The sequence below is a fragment of the Emys orbicularis genome, chromosome 2, assembly GCF_028017835.1.
Source record: "Emys orbicularis isolate rEmyOrb1 chromosome 2, rEmyOrb1.hap1, whole genome shotgun sequence".
Classification (NCBI taxonomy): Eukaryota; Metazoa; Chordata; order Testudines; family Emydidae; genus Emys; species Emys orbicularis.
Genome location: NC_088684.1, coordinates 205,895,409 through 205,918,385, shown reverse-complemented (window position 1 = coordinate 205,918,385; position 22,977 = coordinate 205,895,409). Strand labels below are relative to the sequence as shown.

At 46.8% G+C, this 22,977-nt stretch overlaps 1 protein-coding gene across 1 annotated transcript in view; it reads right to left on the bottom strand.

Moving 5' to 3' along the window:
• Positions 1-599: 599 nt before the first annotated feature.
• Positions 600-22,977, bottom strand: part of DPY19L1 (dpy-19 like C-mannosyltransferase 1) — a 103,668-nt gene continuing 81,290 nt past the window's right edge. The window contains exons 20-23 of the mRNA XM_065398972.1: positions 11,802-11,976; positions 8,855-8,954; positions 6,799-6,924; positions 600-756 (exon numbers count right to left, since the gene is read on the bottom strand). Of these exons, the coding sequence (XP_065255044.1) occupies positions 600-756; positions 6,799-6,924; positions 8,855-8,954; positions 11,802-11,976 (558 nt within the window). The remainder of the gene's footprint in view (positions 757-6,798; positions 6,925-8,854; positions 8,955-11,801; positions 11,977-22,977) is intronic.

Genomic DNA, 22,977 nt, shown 5'->3' with positions numbered 1-22,977 from the left:
CTGACATGTTTTTAAAGTGATCCAAAACTATCAGCAACCCTTCTTCAGTTTCTCTTAAAACCACTCTTCACACAGATATGGCTAAAGAAATTGTGTGACTTCTTCAGAAATGTGTGATCAGTATCACGTTATCCAAAGAGGAATACGGGGAGTGGTCATTATACTGTGATGGTGATTTAAGAAGTCTGCTGCTAGATGCTACAGCACCATCCATTAGTTCCTAATTACTAGCACCAATGGTTTAAATAATCTTGCTTTGCTAAGGCAGACTGACAGCATTGTTTCACAATCTGATTGGTTTTGAGAACTGTTGTTACTTTCTACAGCCACTTAACTTTTGTTTGGATCAGTATTTATTAAAGAGTGTGCAAACATATAATCATTTGCATAGCAAACCTCAAGAGACTGACCCTGAAATAGAAATCCAAACTGTCAGGTTAAGGTACTTCTATAATCAGAATTCCTTTAAAATGACAAAAAATTAAAAATATACATTTCCTCACTTTAAGTTTAGTATAAAAGGTGTTTCTGATTTAGAATTTTTATATGGTTAGCAGTTAAAAAGTTGAAAAAGTTTGACAGTTCTTTACACTGAAGTGTTATTCCCTTGTAACCTTCAAGACTCTGTAAATACTGTTCTGGAATACTGTGTTGAAATATGGCCTGGGATCCTTACTCATAAGGTTACATAAAGGAATTTTGCCAGCATTGGCAGGTTCTTCCACATCCCAAATTTCAGGCATACTGCAACCGGGCCTAGAAAATATTTGAATACGTAAACAAAAATAAAGAAGGACAGGTAAGGAAATGTAATCAAAGAAACATATGGCAAGTTTGTTTTATAAACTAAAGGTTAAAAATGACTGACCTACAAAGGGGAAAAAAGGGTTTCTGAACTCTTGCTTCTTTATGATGAATTACGGAAAGCACTTAGATTTTCTTTAAAGGTTTTTTTCAGTTGTCTTTACATTGGAAATACAGGTCAGATTGGAGAATAAGTGAAAAAAATGGTTACCTACCTTTCATAACTGTTGTTCTTTGAGATATGTTGGTCATGTCCATTCGATTATAGGTGTGTGCGCACCCACGTGCGTGGTCGGTGATTTTTCCCTTAGCAGTATTCATAGGGTTCGCTGTGGCACCCTCGAGTGCCATGCTCACATGTTGGTATATTAGGTGCCGCCGTCCCTATGTCCTCTCAGTTCCTTCTTGTCAGCAACTCCAACAGAGGGGCGGGTAATGGAATGGACATGAGCAACACATCTAGAAGAACAACAGTTATGAAAGGTAGGTAACCGTTTTTCTTCTTCGAGTGCTTGCTCATGTCGATTCCATTCAAGGTGACTCACAAGCAGTATCCGTGGAAGTGGGCTCGGAGTTCTTGGTCTTGCAGCTTGCAACACTGCTCTGCCAAAGCCAGTATCGTCTCAAGCTTGCTGGGTAAGTGCATAATGAGATGTGAACCTGTGGACAGATGACCAGGTAGCGGCCCTATAGATCTCTTGGATTGGCACCTGTGCCAGGAAGGCCGCTGATGTCACTTGCCCTCTAGTCGAGTGTGCTGTCACAATTGCCGGTAGAGGCACTTTCGCTAGCTCATAGCAGTAGCGGATACAGGCCATGATCCAGAATGAAATCCTCTGAGCAGACACTGGACGACCTTTCATCCTGTCTGCCACCGCAATGAACTGTGTTGACTTGCGAAACGGCTTTGTCCTGTCGATGTAGAAGGCCAGTGCCCTCCTGACATCCAAGGTGTGCAACCTGCATTCCTCTTCCAATTTATAAGGCTTCAGGAAGAAGACAGGTATGTATATGTCCTGGCCGGTATGAATTTCGGAAACTACGTTGGGTAGGGATGCTGGGTGCGGCCGCAACTGGACCTTATCCTTGTAGAATACCATTTAGGACACCTCTGAAGTAAGCGCCTTGATCTCAGACACCCTGCGGGCAGACGTTATCACAACCAGGAATGAAACCTTCCAGGAGAAAAGAGGAGAGCAGGAAGCCAGAGGCTTGAAGGGAGGCCCCATGAGCAGTGACAGCACAAAATTCAAGTCCCAAGGAGGGACAGGACCCCAGGCGTGAGGGTAGAGATGCTCCAGAGCTTTCAAAAACCAGGCGGTCATGTTTTGAACGAAGACCGACCTGCCCTAAAGTAGAGGGTGGAAGGCCGAAATAGCGGCCAGGTGGACCCTGATTGATGACAGGGACAATCCTTGGAGCTTGAGGTGCGGAAGATAATCCAGCGAGGCCTGGATACATCATTACGAGGCCCAGCACATGAACCTTTTCCACTTGGCCAGGTAAGTTGCTCTGGTGGAGGGTTTTTTGCTACCCAACAAGATCCGTTGAATCCAGGCCGAGCATTCCCATTCTTCCACGTTCAGCCATGCAGTAGCCATGCTGTCAAGTGCAACACCACCAGGTTTGGGTGCAGAAGACTGCCATGTGTCTGAGACAGCAGGTCCGGCCAGAGAAGTAGCTGCAGCAGGACAGCTACCGAAAGATCAAGCAGCGTGCCGAACCAGTTCTATCGAGGCCATGTGGGGGCTATCAGGATAACCTTTGCCCTGTCCTGTTTGATCTTCACAAGGACTCTTTGGATCAACAGCACTGGCGGGAAGGCATACTCAGGGCCCCTGACCATGGGAGCAGAAAGGCATCTGACAGGGAGCCCCTGTCCATACCCCAGATTGAACAGAACACGTGGCATTTCCTGTTCTGACAGGATGGGAACAAGTCCACCTGGGAAGTCCCCAGAAGATCATACTGACCTCCTCCAGCTGGAGAAACCACTCATGGCAAGATGAGAAGGTCCTGCTGAGGTGATCTGCTAACACATTCCTGGTCCTGGGCAGATGCGCGGCTACCAAATGAATGGCATGCCGCACACAGAAGTTCCAAAGGTGGAGAGCTTCTTGGCAAAGGGCCAACGACATGGCTCCACCCTGCCTGTTGATGTAATACATCGCAGCAATATTGTTCAGCGGGACCTGCACCACCTTGCCTTCAGGTGGGGCAAGAAAGCCTGACAGGCCAGGCAAACCGCTCTGAGCTCCCTGACTTGTTGAGGTGTTGCAGGTCCAGAATAAGTCTGAGGTCCCATTTGCTTTCAGGATTAGGAAGTAGAGGGAGTAGAAACCTTTTCCTTTTATGTCCCAAGGGACCTCCTCCACTGCCCCCAGGTGCAGGAGGTTCTTGACCTCTTGAACGAGGAGTTGCTTGTGAGACGGGTCCCTGAAGAGGGATGGGGAATGGGTGGGGTGGGAGGGAAGGAGAGCCGAGAATTGCAGGGTGTAGCCCGGAGATACTATCTCTAGCACCTAGCGGTTCGAGGTGACCCATGACCAGGTCGAACGGTAGGGACGAAGACGATTGAGGAAAGAACGACGTGGATCCGGGGAGTTAACGGGGGCGTCACTCTCGAGTGCACCTTCAAAATGAGCACTTCTGGCCCCCAGGATGCTTTGCCGGGCTGGGTTGCTTGGGTGAGGAGGAAAGGCGGTGACGACTAAAGCTCATGTCTCTATCCCTTCTCCTTGTTGAGGCCGCCAAGGCCTTGGCAGTGGTGGCGGCCGAAACTGCTTCTTCGCCGCTTGCAGCGTATGCAGACACAGCGAGCAAAGGGTGGCCCATGCAGCCTTGCATCAGTCTGCTCTGCAAAGAGACCATTCCCATCAAATGGGAGATCATGAATTGAGGCCTGCATTTCCTAGGATGGGCCAGCAGTCTGAAGCCAGGAGCTACACCTCATGACCACCATCGATCTAAACACTCTAGCTGCTGAATTGGCCACATTCCACACCATTTGAAGGGAGCACCTCGCTGCTGCAGGACCCTCCTCTCCCAGGGTACCAAACTCCTGGGCCAAGTCCTGGGGCAGGGACTCCTTGAACTTATGGAGAGTCTCCCATAAGTTGAAGTTGTATCTGCTGAAAAGAGTCTGGTGGTTCACCACCCGGAACTGAAGGCTGGCCGTTGAATAAATCTTCCTTCCAAAAAGCTCTAGCCTCTTGGCCTCTCTATTTTTGGGGTCGAACTGGTGTACACGTTTGCCCTTCTCATTGGCTGCTGAGACGACCAGCGAGCCTGGAGGCAGGTGGGTATACAAGTACTCGAACCCCATGGCTGGCACGAAGTACTTTTTCTCAGCCCTCTTGGAGGTGGGAGGGATGGACGACAAGGTTTGCCAGAGGACCTTGGGTTTTTTTAAGACCCCATTGTGCACTGGTAGTGCAACAAGGGCAGGGCTAGATGCCGAGAGCATACTGAACAGGATGTCCGCCTATTCAGTCATCTCCTCTAACTCCAGGCCCAAGATCTTGGGCCACCCGTTGAAGCAGGGCCTGGTGCTCTTTGAAGTCATCCGGCAGGCTGGCACTCAAGACCCACCCCCCCCACACCTTATCCGGGAATGAGGATAATGCCTGGACCATCGGGGGAGGCCCCAGGGCATCATACCCTGTGGGGGAAGAGGGTTTTGGGGTGGGCACTCACTCGTCTATCCCGACCTCCGAGTGCACTTTGTGCACCGAGCCTGGCGCCACCAGCTGTTGCTCTGAGGAGGCAGCCAATGAATGATGCAAAGGGGGCATCAGCATCACAGGCATGCCCCACACACTCCAATAGGGCCACTGTGCTGGCCACTGGCTGTGTTGCCAAGATGGCATCACAGAGATTGATGCAGCTCGGGTGCCCAACCGCGCCAGTGATGCCTCGGCGAGGGGCTGAATTCCCTCTCTGTGCCAGAGGACTCCCCTTCCGGTGATCATGGTGGTGCTGTCGATGCCTGCATCTGGTGGCTAACCGTTGCCACTGGAGACCGGTGTTTTGAATAGGAGGACCGGCAGTGAGAGGACTGGTACCGCAACAGAGACTGTTCCCAAGCTGCGGGGGATGGGGATCTGTGCCGAGAAGATGACCAGCGGGAGGGTGACAGGCACCTCCCCCTAGGCTATCTGCGTTGAGAGGGCAAAGACCGCAATCGCGGTGCAAGTGATCTAGGGCAACTTGCGGAGGACCTGGGTTGTGAAGCCGGAGATCTGCGGCGCAGAGACGGAGAGGATTGTCTTGGTTCTGGGGATTGGCGATGCTCACTTGCCCTCTGGAGGGGCTTGATGGCTGGCTTGACCTTGTAGGGAGCCTTTACCGCTTCCTGAGACGCACATGGCACCGGCGATGCTGGTAGAGGCCTCTGCGCTCTAGGCGCCGGGAGAGCCTTGGAAGGTGTCAGCCCTGCCATAAGCCTGCGTCCCCAACCGCTCCCAGGAGTTGGTAGTGGATCTGTTGGGGGGCTAGGGCCCCCATTGGGGAGGCACATCCATGTGGCTCTGGTGTGGGCGGGTGGCCCGAACTGGGTCCTTTGCCCGATACCCCAGGCCTTTCTTGCTCAGTGCCGGGGAGCCGTCTTTCTTGGACTTCTTTTTGGGCACCAGTGCCGGAGAGCGGTGCCAGGGGTGCATTACGCACCAAGGCCGAAATGCTAGGGGTAGAGTCTGGCTGGGAAGGCTCGGAAGCCGGGTGGAGAGCAGCTTCCATAAGGAGGGCCCTCAAACGAATGTCACGCTCTTTCTGGGTCCTTGGTTGAAAGTTCTTACAGATGCAACACTTGTCTTTCACATGCAATTCCCCCAAGCACTTCAGGCAGCTGCTATGGGGGGTCACTAACAGGCATAAGCCTGTTGCAGTCAGAGCAGGGCGTAAAACCTGGACAGCGGGGCATGCTCCACCTGGGGTGAAGTCCGTGTTGGGACTCTAACTTCTAACTACGCTACTTAACAACCACTTAAACACTAACAACTATAAACAAACTGTTTACAAGGCCCTAAGGCTTGAAGACAGCAGAAACGAAACAGATAGCTCTTGCTAGGCAAGGAAAAGGCACTCTGACTAACCACCACGAGCGGTAAGAAGAACTGAGAGGGCGTAGGGTTGGCGGTGCCTATTATACCGACATATGAGCGCGGCACTCAAGAGGGCACCACAGACGACCCTACGGATACCGCTAAGGCAAATATCTCAGATGACCGCGCGCATACCTAGAATGGAATCGACATGAGCAAGCATTCGAAGAAGAAATTATATTACAAGATAAAAGAAAAAAGTATATAGTCAAAAAAGTCTTGTTTGGGTTTTGTAACATCTATTTTATTTCCAGAAAAAAATTTGCAGAAAAAATTCAACACCTTTGGACCTCATTATACATACACATCTGCAACTGCCTTCACAGCATAGTGATCTGCTTGCTCTGCATTAACTTTAATTGTGTTCTACAATTATGTTTAAGGTTATAATCCTAACATGTTCACACACAAGCTTAACTTTACACATATGAATAAAGTCAACAGAACTACTGTGTGTAGAGTTACTTGTGTATTTGAAGGATCTGGGCCCAAATTTGTTTCTGGTACTTAATTATGGTTAAGGATAAATGTAAATTCAAACTGCATATCTAACACAAATTAGCTAATATCTAATGTTCATGTACCTGTGGGTGTTTGAACAACATACCCCGACGTAAAGAGGCTCAGTGACTGTGAAAGTTCTCAGAGTTGTAAAGTCTGTTTTTCTATTCACACATCTCAAATCTGTTTGTGTGGATAGAGAGCCTGGCTCTGTCTGTATTAATTCAATTCATACAGTTTAAGAACTTGTGCTAAATGTGAAATAAATCTGCAAGTTCTAATGACAGGGTTACCATAATTCTCCCATCAACCTCCACAATCCAAAGACAAGATCCAGTATATCCTCAGCTATACTTTGGACAGAATATGCATACTGAATACTAATACTCACTTAGTTCTTCTTATGCACCACGACTCTTCTAAGATGTAATAATTCACTCCTAGTCTTAACAATTCTTTTTTCACTTCATTTGCTGGTTTTCGACTATACATGGAATACACTATTTTAGTTCTGGCCCTTTGAAAAGAAAAAAATCCATAAAAGTTGTTAGCAAATAGAATGGGAGGGTGGGGAGAACCAAATTATTTAGGATGGATAAAATAGCCAGACTGAGATACTATAACGAGGGGGGTTGTATAAAAAAGGCAGACCGCTCTGTAAGAAAAGCATGTAATAAAATTATATTTATGTTAGAATACTTGGGTTTTACATTTCTTAAGTTATTTGCCCTCCTATTTTAGACAAGGCACCAGGAAACACTGCAGCTTATTATTTCATACCGACTGTGTATCACTTGTGGGAGAGAAGCAACGACTTTCTACTGAATTGGCCTTTAGGACACATTTATATTGTAGATGATTCAGTTCCAGCCATTTTGTTCTAACTTCACTCAGATTCATTCCAGAGATTTTGACTGAAGTGGGTTAAGTTTCTTCTGGTTTAATGAGAAACAAGATGAATGTCCTGCGTGGACCCCTGTTTGCCCTCCCAGGAAAGTGAGCTTCCTTAGATTTGTAAAAAGAGACTTTGAGACAGAACTTGTTTCTTTCCATTTCCCACTAGACTGAACAGAACATGATTTTAGTTTAAAGACAAGAAAGGGTGAGCAGAATCACCAAAAAGGAAAGCCTGGCATTATGATCTACTGTCAATGCACTGGAGTAATGTACATAATCATATAATAACCTTAACAGAATTCTATTTGTCCTGTAAAAGGGAAGGTTAGTGAAAGTCTGAAGACATGCAGTGAATCATTTAGAATATTCTCCACAAAATCCTGTCAGTCTAGTGCTCATATGATTGTGGGATGGGGAAGTGAGGCAAATAGCTGTTTTGCAGACTTGTCCCAAAATATTAAGGCTCTGATACCAAGTACAGTTGAAGGGGATTGTCTGGAGACAGAGAGCAACATGATTGTAGTTGGGTCTTACATCTGAATATAAACATACTATAAACATGTGGCAATATCTGTGTGCTCCCCTTCCCCTACCCTCTTTCCACAAACTCGAGTTGCCAAAGACTGTTGCAATGATACTTGTGGATAAGATGCAAGATGTTAAACGTTTTAAATAAATGAATTTCAGAAGCCAATTTACACAAAAAGTTCAGGTTCTGAAAATTGCAAGGAAAACAAATTAAGCCATCAAATGCCATATGAAATGAACTGACAAAAAAGTCTGTGCAAAATTTGAATTTCAATCAGTCTTAATAAAAGAAGTTCCTAACTTAATAATCAATATTTAAATAATATGATTTAATATTTCAAGAAAACACAACCCTTGTTTACAGTAATATCTAAGTAATTATAGCTGCAGTCTTGAGAACTGGTCTGTTCACTGGGCCATGGGAAAACAGAGCAACAAGTGGTAGATTTAGGAGGAGGATGTTGCTTCAGACTTCATAATTACACAATATTTTTGATTACTAAGGCTATATTTATACTTTAAATGCTACAGTGGCACAAGTGCAGCTGCATTACTCTAGCACTTCAGTGGAGAGACTACCTATGTTGACGGGCAGGCTTCTCCCATTGGTGTAGGTAATCCACCTTCCCAACGGGCGGTAACTCAGTCAACGGAAGAATTCTTCTGTTGATCTAGAGCGGTCTACACCAGGGGCTAGGTTGGTTTAACTACGCCACACGGTGGTGTGGATTTTTCATACCCCCTGAGCGACAAAGCTGAGTTGACCTAACGTTTTAGTGTAAACCAGCCTTAAGTCTGAACCATTACCGTGTCTCTACTACTTCTATCCCACAATGGACTATTGTCCTTCAACATTGTTTTAAAATAGTCATCAACAAGTTGATTAGTCAAATAAAAATATGACCTAGGACCTCATGGATTTTAAAAAAATTGTACTAGACAACATGACGATCATTACTAATGTACATCACAAGGCTAAAATAGTTAATGTTAGAGGAATAAAACTGAACTTCGAAATTTACCTCAGCCCTGCATCTTCATAATGGGGATGATTGACAATAGGTCGAAGGGCAGACAACTTGACACTTGCCATTGTAGGCATCGCTCCTGCAAAAACAGCATCTGAAATATATAATGAAAGACTTATTTAAAATAAAAAAGGGGAGAAGAGATTTTCAGTTTCAGATAGTAAAACCAGCATAGCTGTAGGACAATACAACAGAATAAATGTAAAGAAAGGAGAGAATGTTGCACTTAAAAAAAAAAAATCCTTAAATTTAATTGCTCTGAAAGCTTGGTTCAAATAGCCTGTGAAGAGATGCTCAAAAGACAAAGGCCAAGGATTTTCAAAACTAATGATTTATTTGGGATGATAAGCACCCTCGAGTGGGGGGTGGGGGGGGAAATCAGACTTTTTAAAGCATCTCAATTTGAGCATCCAAAAGGAGGCATGTAAAAATCACTGGTCACTTTGGAAAGTATTGACTACTGTATCAGTCTTAAGGAATTAAACTATTAAATTTGTGGACATAATATAATTTTATTAATTTTTTTGGTCATGAATCTGTATATTGACACATTCATGCCAGTTTCATTTTTTTACTTGATTTCTGATGCATGTACACCCAAGTATGTACCACCTGACTGTGATACATGTCCTTAGTGCAGGCAGATACTTTCACGTTTACAACTATCCATTTATGGAGAAGCAGCTCATTTTCTGATTTATCTGTCTCCTTTGAACAAAAGGAGAGGAACGAACAGGAACATGCCCAAGAATGAATAGGGCGTGCTCTACTGATGAAATGAAGAGCAAGGCCCCAGTCCTGCATATGGATCCATGCGGATGGAACCCTACAATTTATGTCGAGTCCATTTAAGTCTATTAGTGATACTACAGCAGTGTCTAGGGTTCCCAAACAAGTTTGGAGCCCTACAGTATTAGGCTCTGTACAAAATTATAGTAAAACACAGCCTCTGTCCAGAAGAGCTTATAAATCTAATACAGAGGGGAAACAGAACCAAGTGACTTGTACAACGTCATGCAGCAGGTCACTGACAGAGCTAGGACTGATATGAAGGTCTCCTCAGTCCCAGCTCAGTACTTTATCCACTAGATCATGTTGCTTCAGTCAGCTGAGCACTGTATACATGCAAAGGTCCACAAACATGGATCCAACTGTGCGAATGACACCCAAGTACGTGAACGCCGTTGCACTTAAGAACACAAGCATTTTCAAAAAAAAATGTTCATCATATTTCAGGAGAAACTTTTGAGACAAATATTGAACTTTCCTTTGGGAATTTTTTTCTTCTGAATAGAATTATACTAAGATTTTAGCCAAAATGTGATTGTCTTCAAGAAAAAAGGCATACAAGATGGTTACTAACTTGTACTGTAACTGTTGTTCTTTGAGATGTTGGTACAGACGTGCACCCAGTACACCAAGTCAGAGAACTTTGCCTAGAAGTACCCGTAGAGGCGGCGCACACATCCTCTAGCTCCTTAGTCCCTCCCCAGGCTATTTAAGGGCAGTGCTGCCCCAACCTCCCTCTCAGTCCCTTCACACCAAACATCAAGAATTGAGACTTCTATGTAGAGGGGCCAGAGGGTATGTCATAGAATACACGTCTGCACCCACATCTCAAAGAACAGTAACAGTATATGTAAAATAACTGTCCTTTCTTCTTTGAGTGGGTGCAGACAGGTATTTCACTTAGGTGACTGACAAGCAGTATCAGGACATGTAGCTCTCAGTCTATTCTAAGAGCAACTGCAAGACTGCCTTCCCAAAATTTGCGTAATATCATGATGCTTTTTAAAGTTATGGATGGAAGACCAAATAGCAGCCCTGCAAATGTCCAGTATTAAAATATCACGGAGAAATGCAACTGTCACTTGGGACCTTGTTGAAGTAGTCATGGCCACATGAAACACTGTCTTTTGGCATAGAAAAGACAAAGAACAAGTTGCCTGGGGCTCAAATGGAAAACCCATGAGGGCAGCCAACATACTGCTAAGGTCCCATTGATGAATCACTTCCTTTACCAATGGAAAGACACAAGTGACCCCTTTCATGAATCTGGCTACAATGGCATTTGAAAAAACGGATTTCCCTTGGACCAGAGAATGAAATGCTGAAATTGCTGCTAAGAGGACCCTCAACGAACTGATAGACAGGCCAGAGGACTGAAGGTATAATAGGAACTCCAAAACGTCCTGAATACAGGCTTGCCTCAATTGAACTCCCTGTGGCCAAGAACTAAGTTGAAATAAATTTCCAGTGGACTTTCTACTAGTAAAGGACTATCTACTACTAAGCTGAACCTGTTGAACAGCTGTGGAACAGTGCTCCTCCTGATCTAACCATGCGGCATCCATGCAGTGAGGTGCTAACTGATTGGAGCTGGATATCAACAATAAAATCCCAGAAAGACTGAGATAAAGAAGCTTGAAGTAAACTATCACACTGATTGCTCCAACTCTAGCCATGCATGGCAAGAAGGAACTGATGGGGGTCAGGGTGGCGCCGCCTTTAAATAGCCTGAGAAGGAACTAAGGGGCCAGAGGGGACAAGTGCAGCACCTACAGTTACCTCTAGGAAAAATTCTCTGGCTTTGGTGCACTGGGTACGCACACACCTGAGTGGAATACATGTCTGCCACTTGCAGAACAGAGAATTCTCACTTAAACCTAAGTGACATACAAGGAACGTATCCCAGCATTCCAAATATGTTAGTTTATAAAAAAGTGTTTAATTTAATATGTGTCAAAAACCATATGTGTAATAGCACAATAGTATTTTGAAAAATGCAGTTAGTATTTTAATTGGCTTAATCTTGATTCAATTCCAGCATCTAACAAGGTTTAACTGCTCCTGATGGACTGTATTTTGACAGATTATTACTAAAAATTGCTTCAGTTACAGCTCAAATAAGGACATCATCACACACAACTAAATAGTTTACCTTGTCTGGTACTGGATTTTATCCATTCTAAAAGTTCTTCCTGTGGCAAATTGCTAAATTCTCCCATGATGTTCCACTGATTCTGAAGGTTTGCTGATCCCTCTATTGCCATTATTGCTAAAATAGCAAAGACCAATGTTTTGGGCTGAATTTTGCCAAAGAGCCATCCAAACAACTGAAATATAAAAGCCAGTTAGTTCCCAGATACCTACAGTATTACACAATATTCATGGCTTATGATTTTAATTTCTCCAGTAGAAACCTGTCACACATATTACAATCAATCAAAAGTTGTTCTTTTAGGGCCCAGTCCTGCTTCTATTGACATCAATGGAAATTCTGCCATTAACTTCAGTGAGAGTAGGATTAAGACCATAAATATTCACTTAAGTTGACTCCATTGTAGTAAGTTGCTCCTACTTTTCTTATACTATAAAATAAGACAATATGCATTAATGCAACCTTAAATTTGCAGTGAAAATAAAGTCAGGGAATGCAGCAGTTAAGATTCATTCAGCAATGTCAACTTCTAAATCTCACATATATAGTATTTTATATTCTGGTCAAATGGACAGTTCAGTATATTTCTGGTCATGTTAAATGTATTTCATAAAAAGATACAGGATAAGTCAACTTTTTTTTAAGAACCTACAAGCAAATCAGAAAGGCAAAAGTTAACGGTAGAACTTTACTGTTACATCACATCTACTCTTTCCCTCTCCTACACTGAAAGAGATAGGCTTTGTTTGAATAATAGTGCAAGTGGTTTGAAGCAGACTTTGAAGTGTGCACGTCAGTAAAATGAGTACTGTGGAGAGAAATTGTAATTCTGTTTTTACTGCTCTACTGTTTGGCTTGATCAAGGACAACCTATCCCAGCCACACTTGACCTAACCCGCCACGTACCCACAAAACATATCCCTTAATTTTTATTGGCAATTTGTGAATTAAAAAAGCAAGGGTTTACACTTTTTGCTTATGACACCTGGTTACACACAGTTTAACTGCTTGGCACTAGCTAAATGCATTCCCGTTAATCAGAATTTATGTAACTACTGTACTATTAAAGCAGCAGGAATTACCAATCACTGTTAGGCTAAATTATTTAATTTCCAATTAAGACCTCCCAATAAGCCAGCAATATCAATTAAACATGTGCCATATGAGATAACAGTATTTTAATTTTTATTTAATACAGTGCCTCTGGCAGCAGAGAGGGAACATGGCCAAAGCACCATCCTTCTGCAGGATACAACATACACTCCACTGTTTCTCCCAGAAGAGCCAGACACTAGTCTGGAGCATTCATTGTACACAGCGTACCTAGCCCCAGCGTGGTTGCAGCACAGGGGTAGAAGGGCCATCAACGCTTCTTGTTTCTTCTCTCCTCCTGAGTGCTTCTCTACAAATCTGGGCATTAATCAGACCACTAGTTTACATAACCCAAAGGGAGCAACCTGCAGTCTGATGAATAGATGTAGCATAAGGAGCTTGTTATATGTGCTTGGGATGATTGTTTTAATATTAAAAACTTCTATTTGGAAGGATGAAAAAAAACTTTATAACCACATTTAGATGGTCATAACTTATGTCACTTTCTTAGGGCTCTGAGGGGCCCATGGTTACAACAGAGAACAAAAGTAAGTAGCCCAATTTGTAGAAGCCAGAATACCACAAAACCATTTTATGGACATTTATAATCCTACTAGTCTCTAAAAATTAAAATGTCATTTTATATAAATATAATATGATGCTGACCCATTAATTTGACTGCTGATCTGTTTTAGCAGTTGGCAGCTTTTTGGCAGATATACTAACAGTACATGGCAATCTCAGTTTAAGTGAGAATGTGTTAGAACATTTAAACTCCTTAGATAGTTTGCTGCTTTTCAGGTGAAGAAAAACCACAGTCCCATAACGGTTCTATAAAAACTTGATAAAATTAACAGTATTTTGTACATATGCACAACCCAAAGTGATTGAACATGCATAAAATGCAACAAAAGCATCTCCTTTTATATGAGGTTGTGACTAGATTAGGATGATTCTCATGTGGTACATGGTTCACAAATATGCTCCGCCAAATAAATCTTTAAATGTTTGCAAGGAACATTTTCTTAATTTTCAAGTCCGTCAGAATGTTTTCTGCTAATTTTTAAAGTTCCACTTAGGATGGAGTAATTCCTCCTAATTTAGAGAGCAAACACACACAAACAACATCAGCTTTATCATCAATGTGTCCCACCCCGCAAGATGCTGCACTGAGCAAACTGTGCTGTTTGATAATGAAGGGTATAATCATCCATGTGATGGCCTGAAAGAAAAACAGCCAGCTGCAGAACTAATCCCATTCCACAGATGCCCAGTCTCAGGCTGTGTATTCTCAGACAAAAAAAGGTGGTTTTACTGCAAGGATAACTTGTGTGTGTTAGCTATCATGCTGTAAAACTCTTAGTGGCGACAAGGATTGTAGTTTTACCATGAGGCAACCTAGAGAGTCAACCATGGATGGGGTTATAGTGCTGACCTCGCCTAGCTATTTCACAGCAAAAACAACAACTGTCTTGTTTCTGCTTAGGAGTTTACAGCAAGATAACTATCATGCATTAGTTATCTCACTGTAAACCCCCCCCCCACCTTTGAGGTTTTATCTTCACTGACAATCTCCCTCCTACTGGCTTGTCTTGGGGACTAGATTAGATGGTCCAGATCCCTTGCTGTTCTGATTTACATTCCTAAATCTTTGTAAGCTGTTTTCACCCTTACCACTTGCATAATTGCTTAATCCTGACATCCATCCCACAGATATCAAATCCTCCCAGAACCTTATTCTAGACAAGTCTGGACAATCACTTAGTCCTGACTCCCCTCTAATCCTAGTCAGCCCAAAAAGCAGTTATTCCTTCCGGTCCTTTTTATACATATACAGCCCGATTCTTGAGTCTGTCTGAGCTATTCTTGGCTGAGAACACAATGGGGCAGAATGAAAGCCACTTTTACACTTCCTTGGTCCTGGAGGTAGTGAGAGGTCTTCTCATCCCCTTTGTGTAAGCTAGGGCAACCTCATGTCTGCTCTAATCTATGCTGGATGCAAGAGCTCCTAGGGCCATTCCAGTCAGCGTAAGGCATGTTAGCCATAATCTTTTCTGTCAACACCAGATTTAATGCCATCTGTGGAGTCCCCTACATGTATCAGATGTGCAGCCCCCTTTGTGTCACAGGAACAGCGCAAAGAAGCCAGGCCAGGAACAGAGAATCTGGCCCACATACTCCAGGTGCCACCCACCTTCAAATTAGGTAATGTTCTAAGGGTTAAATTATCGAAGATTTTTCCTCCTCTTGATGCATGAGAAAAATGATCTAGGAAGGAGCTAGACTCCATGTGTCAGACTTAAGTACTAAGCCCCAGTACCCTATCCTGAATGTGTAAATACAATAAATGGAATATGCAAGTACCTTGGACCTTTTAATTAATGAAAGGTTTTATACTTACTCTGCAAAAGTTAACGTTTTATGCATACTAACTATAAAAATGGAAGGTTTGCCATAATGCTTTTCCCCCACATGTTGCAACACTGGTTTCAAATTAAATTGATGAGTGGATAAAATTTTGACTATTTCAACTTCTCACTTATCCAGAACATTAGAGAGAGTAGTATTTGGACCTCAAATTGATATGCAAATAGCTAAATTATTCAATTAGTCAATCTGAAAACAACCAGAGAAGCAATATATGCAATCTGATGGGGTCAGATCAGGATCATAGTTCTTATGCTCAAAACTGGATAATGCAGATGAACAATGTATAGTTAGAGCAAAAAACGGTTACTCACCTTTGTAACTGTTGTTCTTCGAGATGTGTTGCTCATATCCATTCCAATTAGGTGCATGCCGCGTGCATGCCGCGTGCACGATCGTCGGAGAATTTTTACCCTAGCAACGCCCGGTGGGTTGGCTGTGGAGCCCCCTGGAGTGGCGCCTTCATGGCGCTGGATATATACCCCAGCCGACCCAGCGCCCCCTCAGTTCCTTCTTGCCAGCTACTCCGACAGTGGGGAAGGAGGGCGGGTTTGGAATGGATATGAGCAACACATCTCGAAGAACAGTTACAAAGGTGAGTAACCGTTTTTTCTTCTTCGAGTGCTTGCTCATATCTATTCCAATTAGGTGACTCCCAAGCCTTACCTAGGTGGTGGGGTCGGAGTAAGACATCGCTGAGTGCAGAACCGCTAAGCCAAATGCAGCATCGTCTCTAGACTGCTGTACTAACGCGTAGTGAGCGGCAAAGGTATGAACGGATGACCAAACCGCAGCTCTACAGATCTCATGGATTGAAACCTGGGCCAAGAAAGCGGTCGAGGAGGCTTGAGCCCTCGTGGAGTGGGCGGTGAGGCGTGGTGTCGCGACACCGGCCAAGTCGTAGCAAGCACGAATACAGGACGTGATCCAAGAGGAGATACGTTGCGAGGAGACTGGTAGGCCTTTCATCCGGTCAGCCACTGCAACGAAGAGTTGAGTCGTCTTCCTAAATGGCTTCGTACGCTCGATATAGAATGCGAGGGCCCTGCGCACATCCAGAGAGTGCATACGTTGATCTTGCCGCGTAGCGTGCGGCTTAGGGTGGAAGACCGGGAGGAAGATATCCTGGTTCACATGAAAAGCTGATACCACCTTGGGGAGAAAGGCAGGGTGGGGGCGAAGCTGCACCTTGTCTTTATGGAAGACTGTATACGGAGGTTCCGACGTGAGGGCTCTGATTTCAGCCTTGCTGAAGTGATGGCTACAAGGAAGGCTAGCTTCCAAGATAGGTAAAGGAGTTAGCAGGTAGCCATTGGCTTGAACGGGGGCCCCGTGAGCCTGGAGAGGACCAGGTTAAGGTCCCACGCTGGGACCGGTTGACGCAGTTGTGGGTATAGATTCCTAAAGGGCTTAGATTGCCTGACGACCATCGGGTTAGAGAAGACCGAGGAAGCATGTTCTCCTGGATGGAACGTCGAGATAGCTGCCAGGTGCACCCTGACAGATGATATCGCCAGGCCTTGCTACTTTAGGGATAGGAGATAGTCCAGTATAAGTGGTATCGACGCCTGCAAGGGGGGCGTGGCGTGCTGCTTGCACCAACAGGAGAAGCGCTTCCATTTGGGTTGCCAGTGTGGAGGGTTTCCTGCTGCCTAACAGAACCTGCTGCACGGATTGTGAGCAGAGTAACTCCGCCCGAGTTAACCATGCAGCATCCACGCTGTAAGGTGGAGCGATTGCAGGTCAGGGTGACAGAGTCGTCCGTGGTCCTGGGAGATCAGGTCCGGCCACAGTGGGAGCGTGATCGGAGGCTCTATCGACAACTCCAGGAGTGTGGTGTACCAGTGCTGCCTTGGCCATGCTGGAGCGACCAGAATCATGCATGCCTTGTCTCTGCGCAGTTTGAGCAGGACCCTGTGGACCAGCGGGAATGGAGGGAAGGCGTAGAACAGCTGGTCTTTCCACGGCAGTAGAAAAGCATCTGACAGGGAGCCCTGAGAGTGCCCTTGGAGAGAACAGAACACTTGGCACTTCCGATTGATGTGCGAGGTGAATAGGTCGATCTGGGGAAATCCCCACCTCCGGAAGACGGAGTGGATGATATCTGGACGAATCAACCACTCGTGAGTTTGGAATGACCTGCTGAGATGGTCTGCCAGCGTGTTCTGGACTCCTGGGAGAAACAACGCCATCAGATGTATCAAGTGGGCTATGCAAAACTCCCACAGGCGAATGGCCTCCTGGGATGGGGGAACGACCGGGCTCCCCCTTGCTTGTTGATGTAGAACATGGCCGTGGTGTTGTCTGTGAGGACTGCCACACAACGGCCATGTAGGAGACCGCGAAACACCTGACACGCTAGGCGTACTGCCATCAGTTCTCGTACATTGATGTGCAGAGTTATTTCGGACGTGGTCCAAAGGCCCTGCGTCTGGTGTTCCCCGATATGGGCGCCCCAGCCCAGAGATGATGCATCTGTGACAAGGTATAAGGAAGGTTGTGCGGCGTGAAATGGTACCCCTTCGCACACCGACTGTGTGGCTCAGCCACCAGCTGAAGGAGGACAAGACCGACTCCGGAACCGTGACCACCATGTCCAGGCTGTCCCGACCCGGACGATACACTGTTGATACCCAGGCTTGCAGCGGGCGGAGCCGAAGTCTGGCATGCCTGGTTACATAAGTGCATGACGCCATGTGCCCCAGAAGGCCGAGGCAAGTCCTTACCGTGGAAGTTGGGAAGCTTTGGAGGCTGCGGATGATGTTTGCCATAGTCTGAAAACGAGTGTCCGGCAGGAGAGCGCTGGGGAGTCTGGAGTCTAAGACTGCCCCGATAAACTCTATTCTCTGGGTTGGTTCCAGAGTTGACTTCTCTCTGTTGAGTAAGATGCTCAGCTTGCAGAAGGTGCGCAGGATGAGTTGGACGTGGGATTGCACTTCTTCCCTGGTGTGGCCCCAAATGAGCCAGTCGTCGAGACACGGGAACACCTGTATCCATTGTCAACGAAGGTAGGCTGCCACGACAGCCATACATTTGGTGAACACTCTTGGAGCCGTGGACAGTCCGAAGGGAAGGACGGCAAATTGGTAATGTTCGTGGTTTACCACAAAGCGAAGGAAGCGCCTGTGTGGAGGGTAAATCGCTATGTGAAAATACACGTCCTTCATGTCGAGGACGGCGTACCAGTCTCCAGGATCCAGGGAAGGAATAATGGTCCCCAATGAGACCATGCGGAACTTCAACTTTACCAGGAATTTGTTGAGTCCGCGCAGATCTAATATGGGTCGAAGCCCGTCCTCGGGCGCACCTTCAAAAATTTTGCCTGGGCCCTGACGATGGTTTAGGAGGGCCTTGGTTCTGACCGGGTCGGTGGCCGGTGGACCTCCTTCGACCACCTTGTCCATGTCTTCTGTAAAAGTCTTGCCTTGGACGCAGGGCCGGCTCCAGCATTTCTGCCGCCCCAAGCAAAAAAAAAAAAAAAAAAAAAAAGCCGTGATCGCGATTGCGGCGGCAATTGGGAAAAAAAAAAAAAAGCCGCAATCGGCGGCGGCAGTTCAGCGGCAGGTCCTTCGCTCCTAGAGGGAGTGAGGGACCTGCCGCCCCCGAATTGCCGCAGGTGCCGCCCCTCTCCCTTGGCCGCCCCAAGCACCTGCTTGTTAAGCTGGTGCCTGGAGCCGGCCCTGCTTGGACGAGGGGGAGGGTAGAACCTTTGAGGTTGTGGTCTAAAGGGCCTGCGCTGGGTAACTGGGACATGCATCCCCAGGGAGCGCACGATGGTTATGGAGTCTTTTAGGCTCTGTAACCGAGTCCGTTTTGTCCGAGAACAGGCCCTGCCCATCAAATGGTAGATCCTGCAGGGCCTGTTGCAGTTCTGATGGTAAGCCAGACACCTGAAGCCAGGAGATGCGTCACATAGCTATGCCCGACGCCAGGGTCCTAGCAGCAGAGTCCGCTACATCAAGAGAGGCCTGTAAGGAGGTCCTAGCCACCTTTTTGCCCTCTTCCACTAAAGCCCCGAACTAATCCCTGGACTCTCATGGAATCAACTCCTTAAATTTACCCATGGAGTTCCACGAGTTATAATCATAGCAGCTCAAAAGTGCCTGTTGGTTTGCGGCTCTGAGCTGTAGGCCCCCCGCTGAGTAAATTTTGCGTCCAAACAAATCGAAGCGCTTGGCGTCTTTAGATTTGGGCGCTGCGGCCTGTTGACCATGTCGTTCCCTTGCGTTCACTGAGGACACTGCCAGTGAACACGCCTGAGGGTGAGTATACAGGTATTCATACTCCTTAGAGGGAACAAAGTATTTCCTCTCCACCCCTCTGGCAGTAGGTGGGATAGAGGCAGGGGTCTGCCATACTGTCTTGGCGTTAGCCTGAATGGTGCGGATGATGGGCAACGCTACCCGGGATGGGGCGTCAGCTGAAAGGATGCTCACCACCGGGTCCTCCAACTCCACTATCTCCGCTGCTTGGAGTTCCATGTTACGTGCCACCCTACGTAAAAGGTCTTGGTGAGCACGTAGATCTTTCGGGGGGGGGGGACCCGAGGTCGTTGTCCCCGCCACCGCCTCATCTGGAGAAGATGAGAAAGATGCTACCGGGGCTAATGGATCCTGTGGTGGGTCCAATTGTGAGGGGTCCTGATGTTCAGGATCAATTGTACCGGGGTCTGGGGCTTGCACAGGAGTGGGAGCAGGCGCCTCCATACCCCCCGGGAGGGGGGACGACTGATGGTGGCCTCCAGTACTCGGGGCTCTGAATGTGCTGAGCGGGAGGCCGCAGGTGGAACCCCTTGGGCTTGGTGGTATGCCCACGGGGTCCAGAAAGTCCACTGTGCAGGCTCCTGGCTAGGGTCTTCGGCCTCATCCTGCCAGTGACCCAGGTTGTCCGCTGCTTGGCCCAGTGTGGGATAGGCTGAGCGTGAGGCACCGGCCGACTGGGAAGAGCGTGAGGCGAATCGTGAGGGCCAGGGCGGTGCGGAGCGTACGTACATTGACTCCGCTGGGAACGGTGCCGAATGGTGCTGGCCCACAGGAGAGCGGTCTCTACGCGGTGCCGGGGAGCAGTACCGGGATCGAGAACAGTGCCGATGGTCATGCCGGTACCGAGATCCAGACCTGGATCGCCATGAAGACCGTCTGCGGGAGCGGTGCCGGGAGCGGCTTCTCGAGCGGGATCGGCGCTCTGACCGGTGCCGGGAGCAGCGTCGGGAGTCCGAACAGTACTGAGGCGGAACGGTACCGGGAGGAAGATCTGGGCCGCAAGTACAACCGGTGCCGTGATAGAGAATGGGGCCGGGACTGCGAGCGGCACTGGGACCTACTCCTAGATCGGGAGCGGTGCTGAGAGTCCACCCTTGGAGATGGTGGACATAATAGGGCTGGCTTGCCCCTAGACTGCACCGCACGGGTGGGATGCAGTACCGTAGCCTGAGTCGGTGCCGGTTCTGTAAGGGCAATGAGGTCCCTCGCCGTCGCAAACGTCTCCGGCGTTGATGGAAGATGGGGCTCAACCACGGTGCAGGTCGGGGAGCCAGTCCGCGCCGGACTCAAAGGCCCTTCTGCCGGACTCAACGGTGTCAATATCAGCGCCTGTATGCTTGGTTGTTCCGGTCCCGGACGCGCATCCGAGGTTGGTAAGGGGGGTGCCGATGCCTGTTGTTGGGAGGCAGCCCCCTCCGGTTTGCAAGGTCTCTTCTGACCTGGGGACAGGGACCGGCGCTGAGGTGTTTGCGGAGGATGTGGTGCCGGCGAAGGCCGGTGCCGTGGGACTCTATCTGCATCTCCTCGTGGTGCAGTATTGGAAGTCGCCACTAGAGCACTGCGCACTGAGGCACTCTGTGCCAGAACTTGGCGTGCCGAAGGAGGGTCCGGGCTGAGGGCCGCCTCCATAAGGAGCTGTTTTGAGTCTAAAGTCCCGCTCCTTTTTGGTTCGAGGCCTGAAAGCCTTACAGATCATGCACTTTTTGGTCTGGTGAGACTCCCCGAGGCACTTTAAACAAGAGTCGTGGGGATCTCCCGTTGGCATAGGCTTCGAACAGGCTGAGCACGGCTTAAAGCCCAGAGCCTTGGGCAGGAGCCCGGGCGGCACGCTGGGAGGAAGGGGGGGAGGGACCCCTTCCAGCCCGCTAACTTCACTTATAAACTTATAAGTGAAGTTGCTATAACTAACTACTGTACTACACTAAATCTATAACTATATAACTACAACAATATCTAAACTGGGAAGTAAAAGCTAGTGAGAGTGGAGGACAGCTATGCCGCGCTCCACAGTTCCAACGACCGTCACGGGCGGTAAGAAGGAACTGAGGGGGCGCTGAGTCGGCTGGGGTATATATCTAGCGCCATGAAGGCGCCACTCCAGGGGGCTCCACAGCCGAGCCACCGGGTGTTGCTATGGTAAAACTTCTCCGACGATCGTGCACACGGCACGCACACACCTAATTGGAATCGATATGAGCAAGTACTCGAAGAAGAAAATATATTAATTATGAAACAGTTAATTTATTAGTTTAAGAATCTCAACTTCCACTGTTTAAAAAAGAAACGCCAGGACATAAAGCTATATGGTATATGCAAGATTATGTATCTAGTGTTTTTGTTAACTTAAAAGATATTACACCTAATGATACATTCTTAGAATTCTCTGCAAATTTCTAGTTTGGATGCTATAAGCAATATAAACATATTTCAGTTAAGCACTGAAAAGTAAGACTCAATTACCAAGTTTCATATCCTGTGATGATAAACATTCTATGCAACAGAGGTCACTTTGCATTTATAGAAAACGTTCACTGAAATGCACATACTTTTAGTATTATGAAACCAAATCTATACCCATGTTTAAAATTCAGGAATACTTGCTTGGTAATTAAATTGTAACACACTGCAATATTAGTTACCAGTTACAAACAGCAATACCTAAGCTTTCAACTTCGGTGTGCTCTGGTCTCATCTACTTTAAATAAGAAAGACATGAGCATACCTTGTGAGAGCAAGGCTTAGAAGTGAATTGAAAAATATAGAAAATTGAAAGCCATGCACAAGTTTGTCTAAAATATCTGTTTTGCTATAGTTTAATTAAATTTGCAGAGCACAAACATTTAGGCCTGGTCTAATGTTTGTCGAATTTAGCACCGTTAAATCGAATTAACCCTGCACCCGTCCACACCACGAGGCTATTTAGTTCGACATAGAGGGCTCTTAAATTCGACTTCTGTACTCCTCCCCAACGAGGGGAGTAGCGCTAAATTCGACATGGCCATATCGAATTAGGCTTGGTGTGGATGGAAATCGACGCTAATAGCTCCGGCAGCTATCCCACAGTGCACCACTCTGTTGACGCTCTGGACAGCAGTCCGAGCTCGGATGCTCTGACCAGCCACACAGGAAAAGGCCCGGGAAAATTTGAATTCCTTTTCCTGTCTGGGCAGTTTGAATCTCATTTCCTGTTTGGACAGCGTGGCGAGCTCAGCAGCAGTGGCAACGATGCAGAGCTCTCCAGCCGAGATGGCCGTGCAATCCCAGAATAGAAAGAGGGCCCCAGCATGGACTGATCGGGAAGTCTTGGATCTCATCGCTGTGTGGGGCGATGAGTCCGTGCTTTCCGAGCTGCGCTCCAAAAGACGGAACGCAAAGATCTATGAGAAGATCTCGAA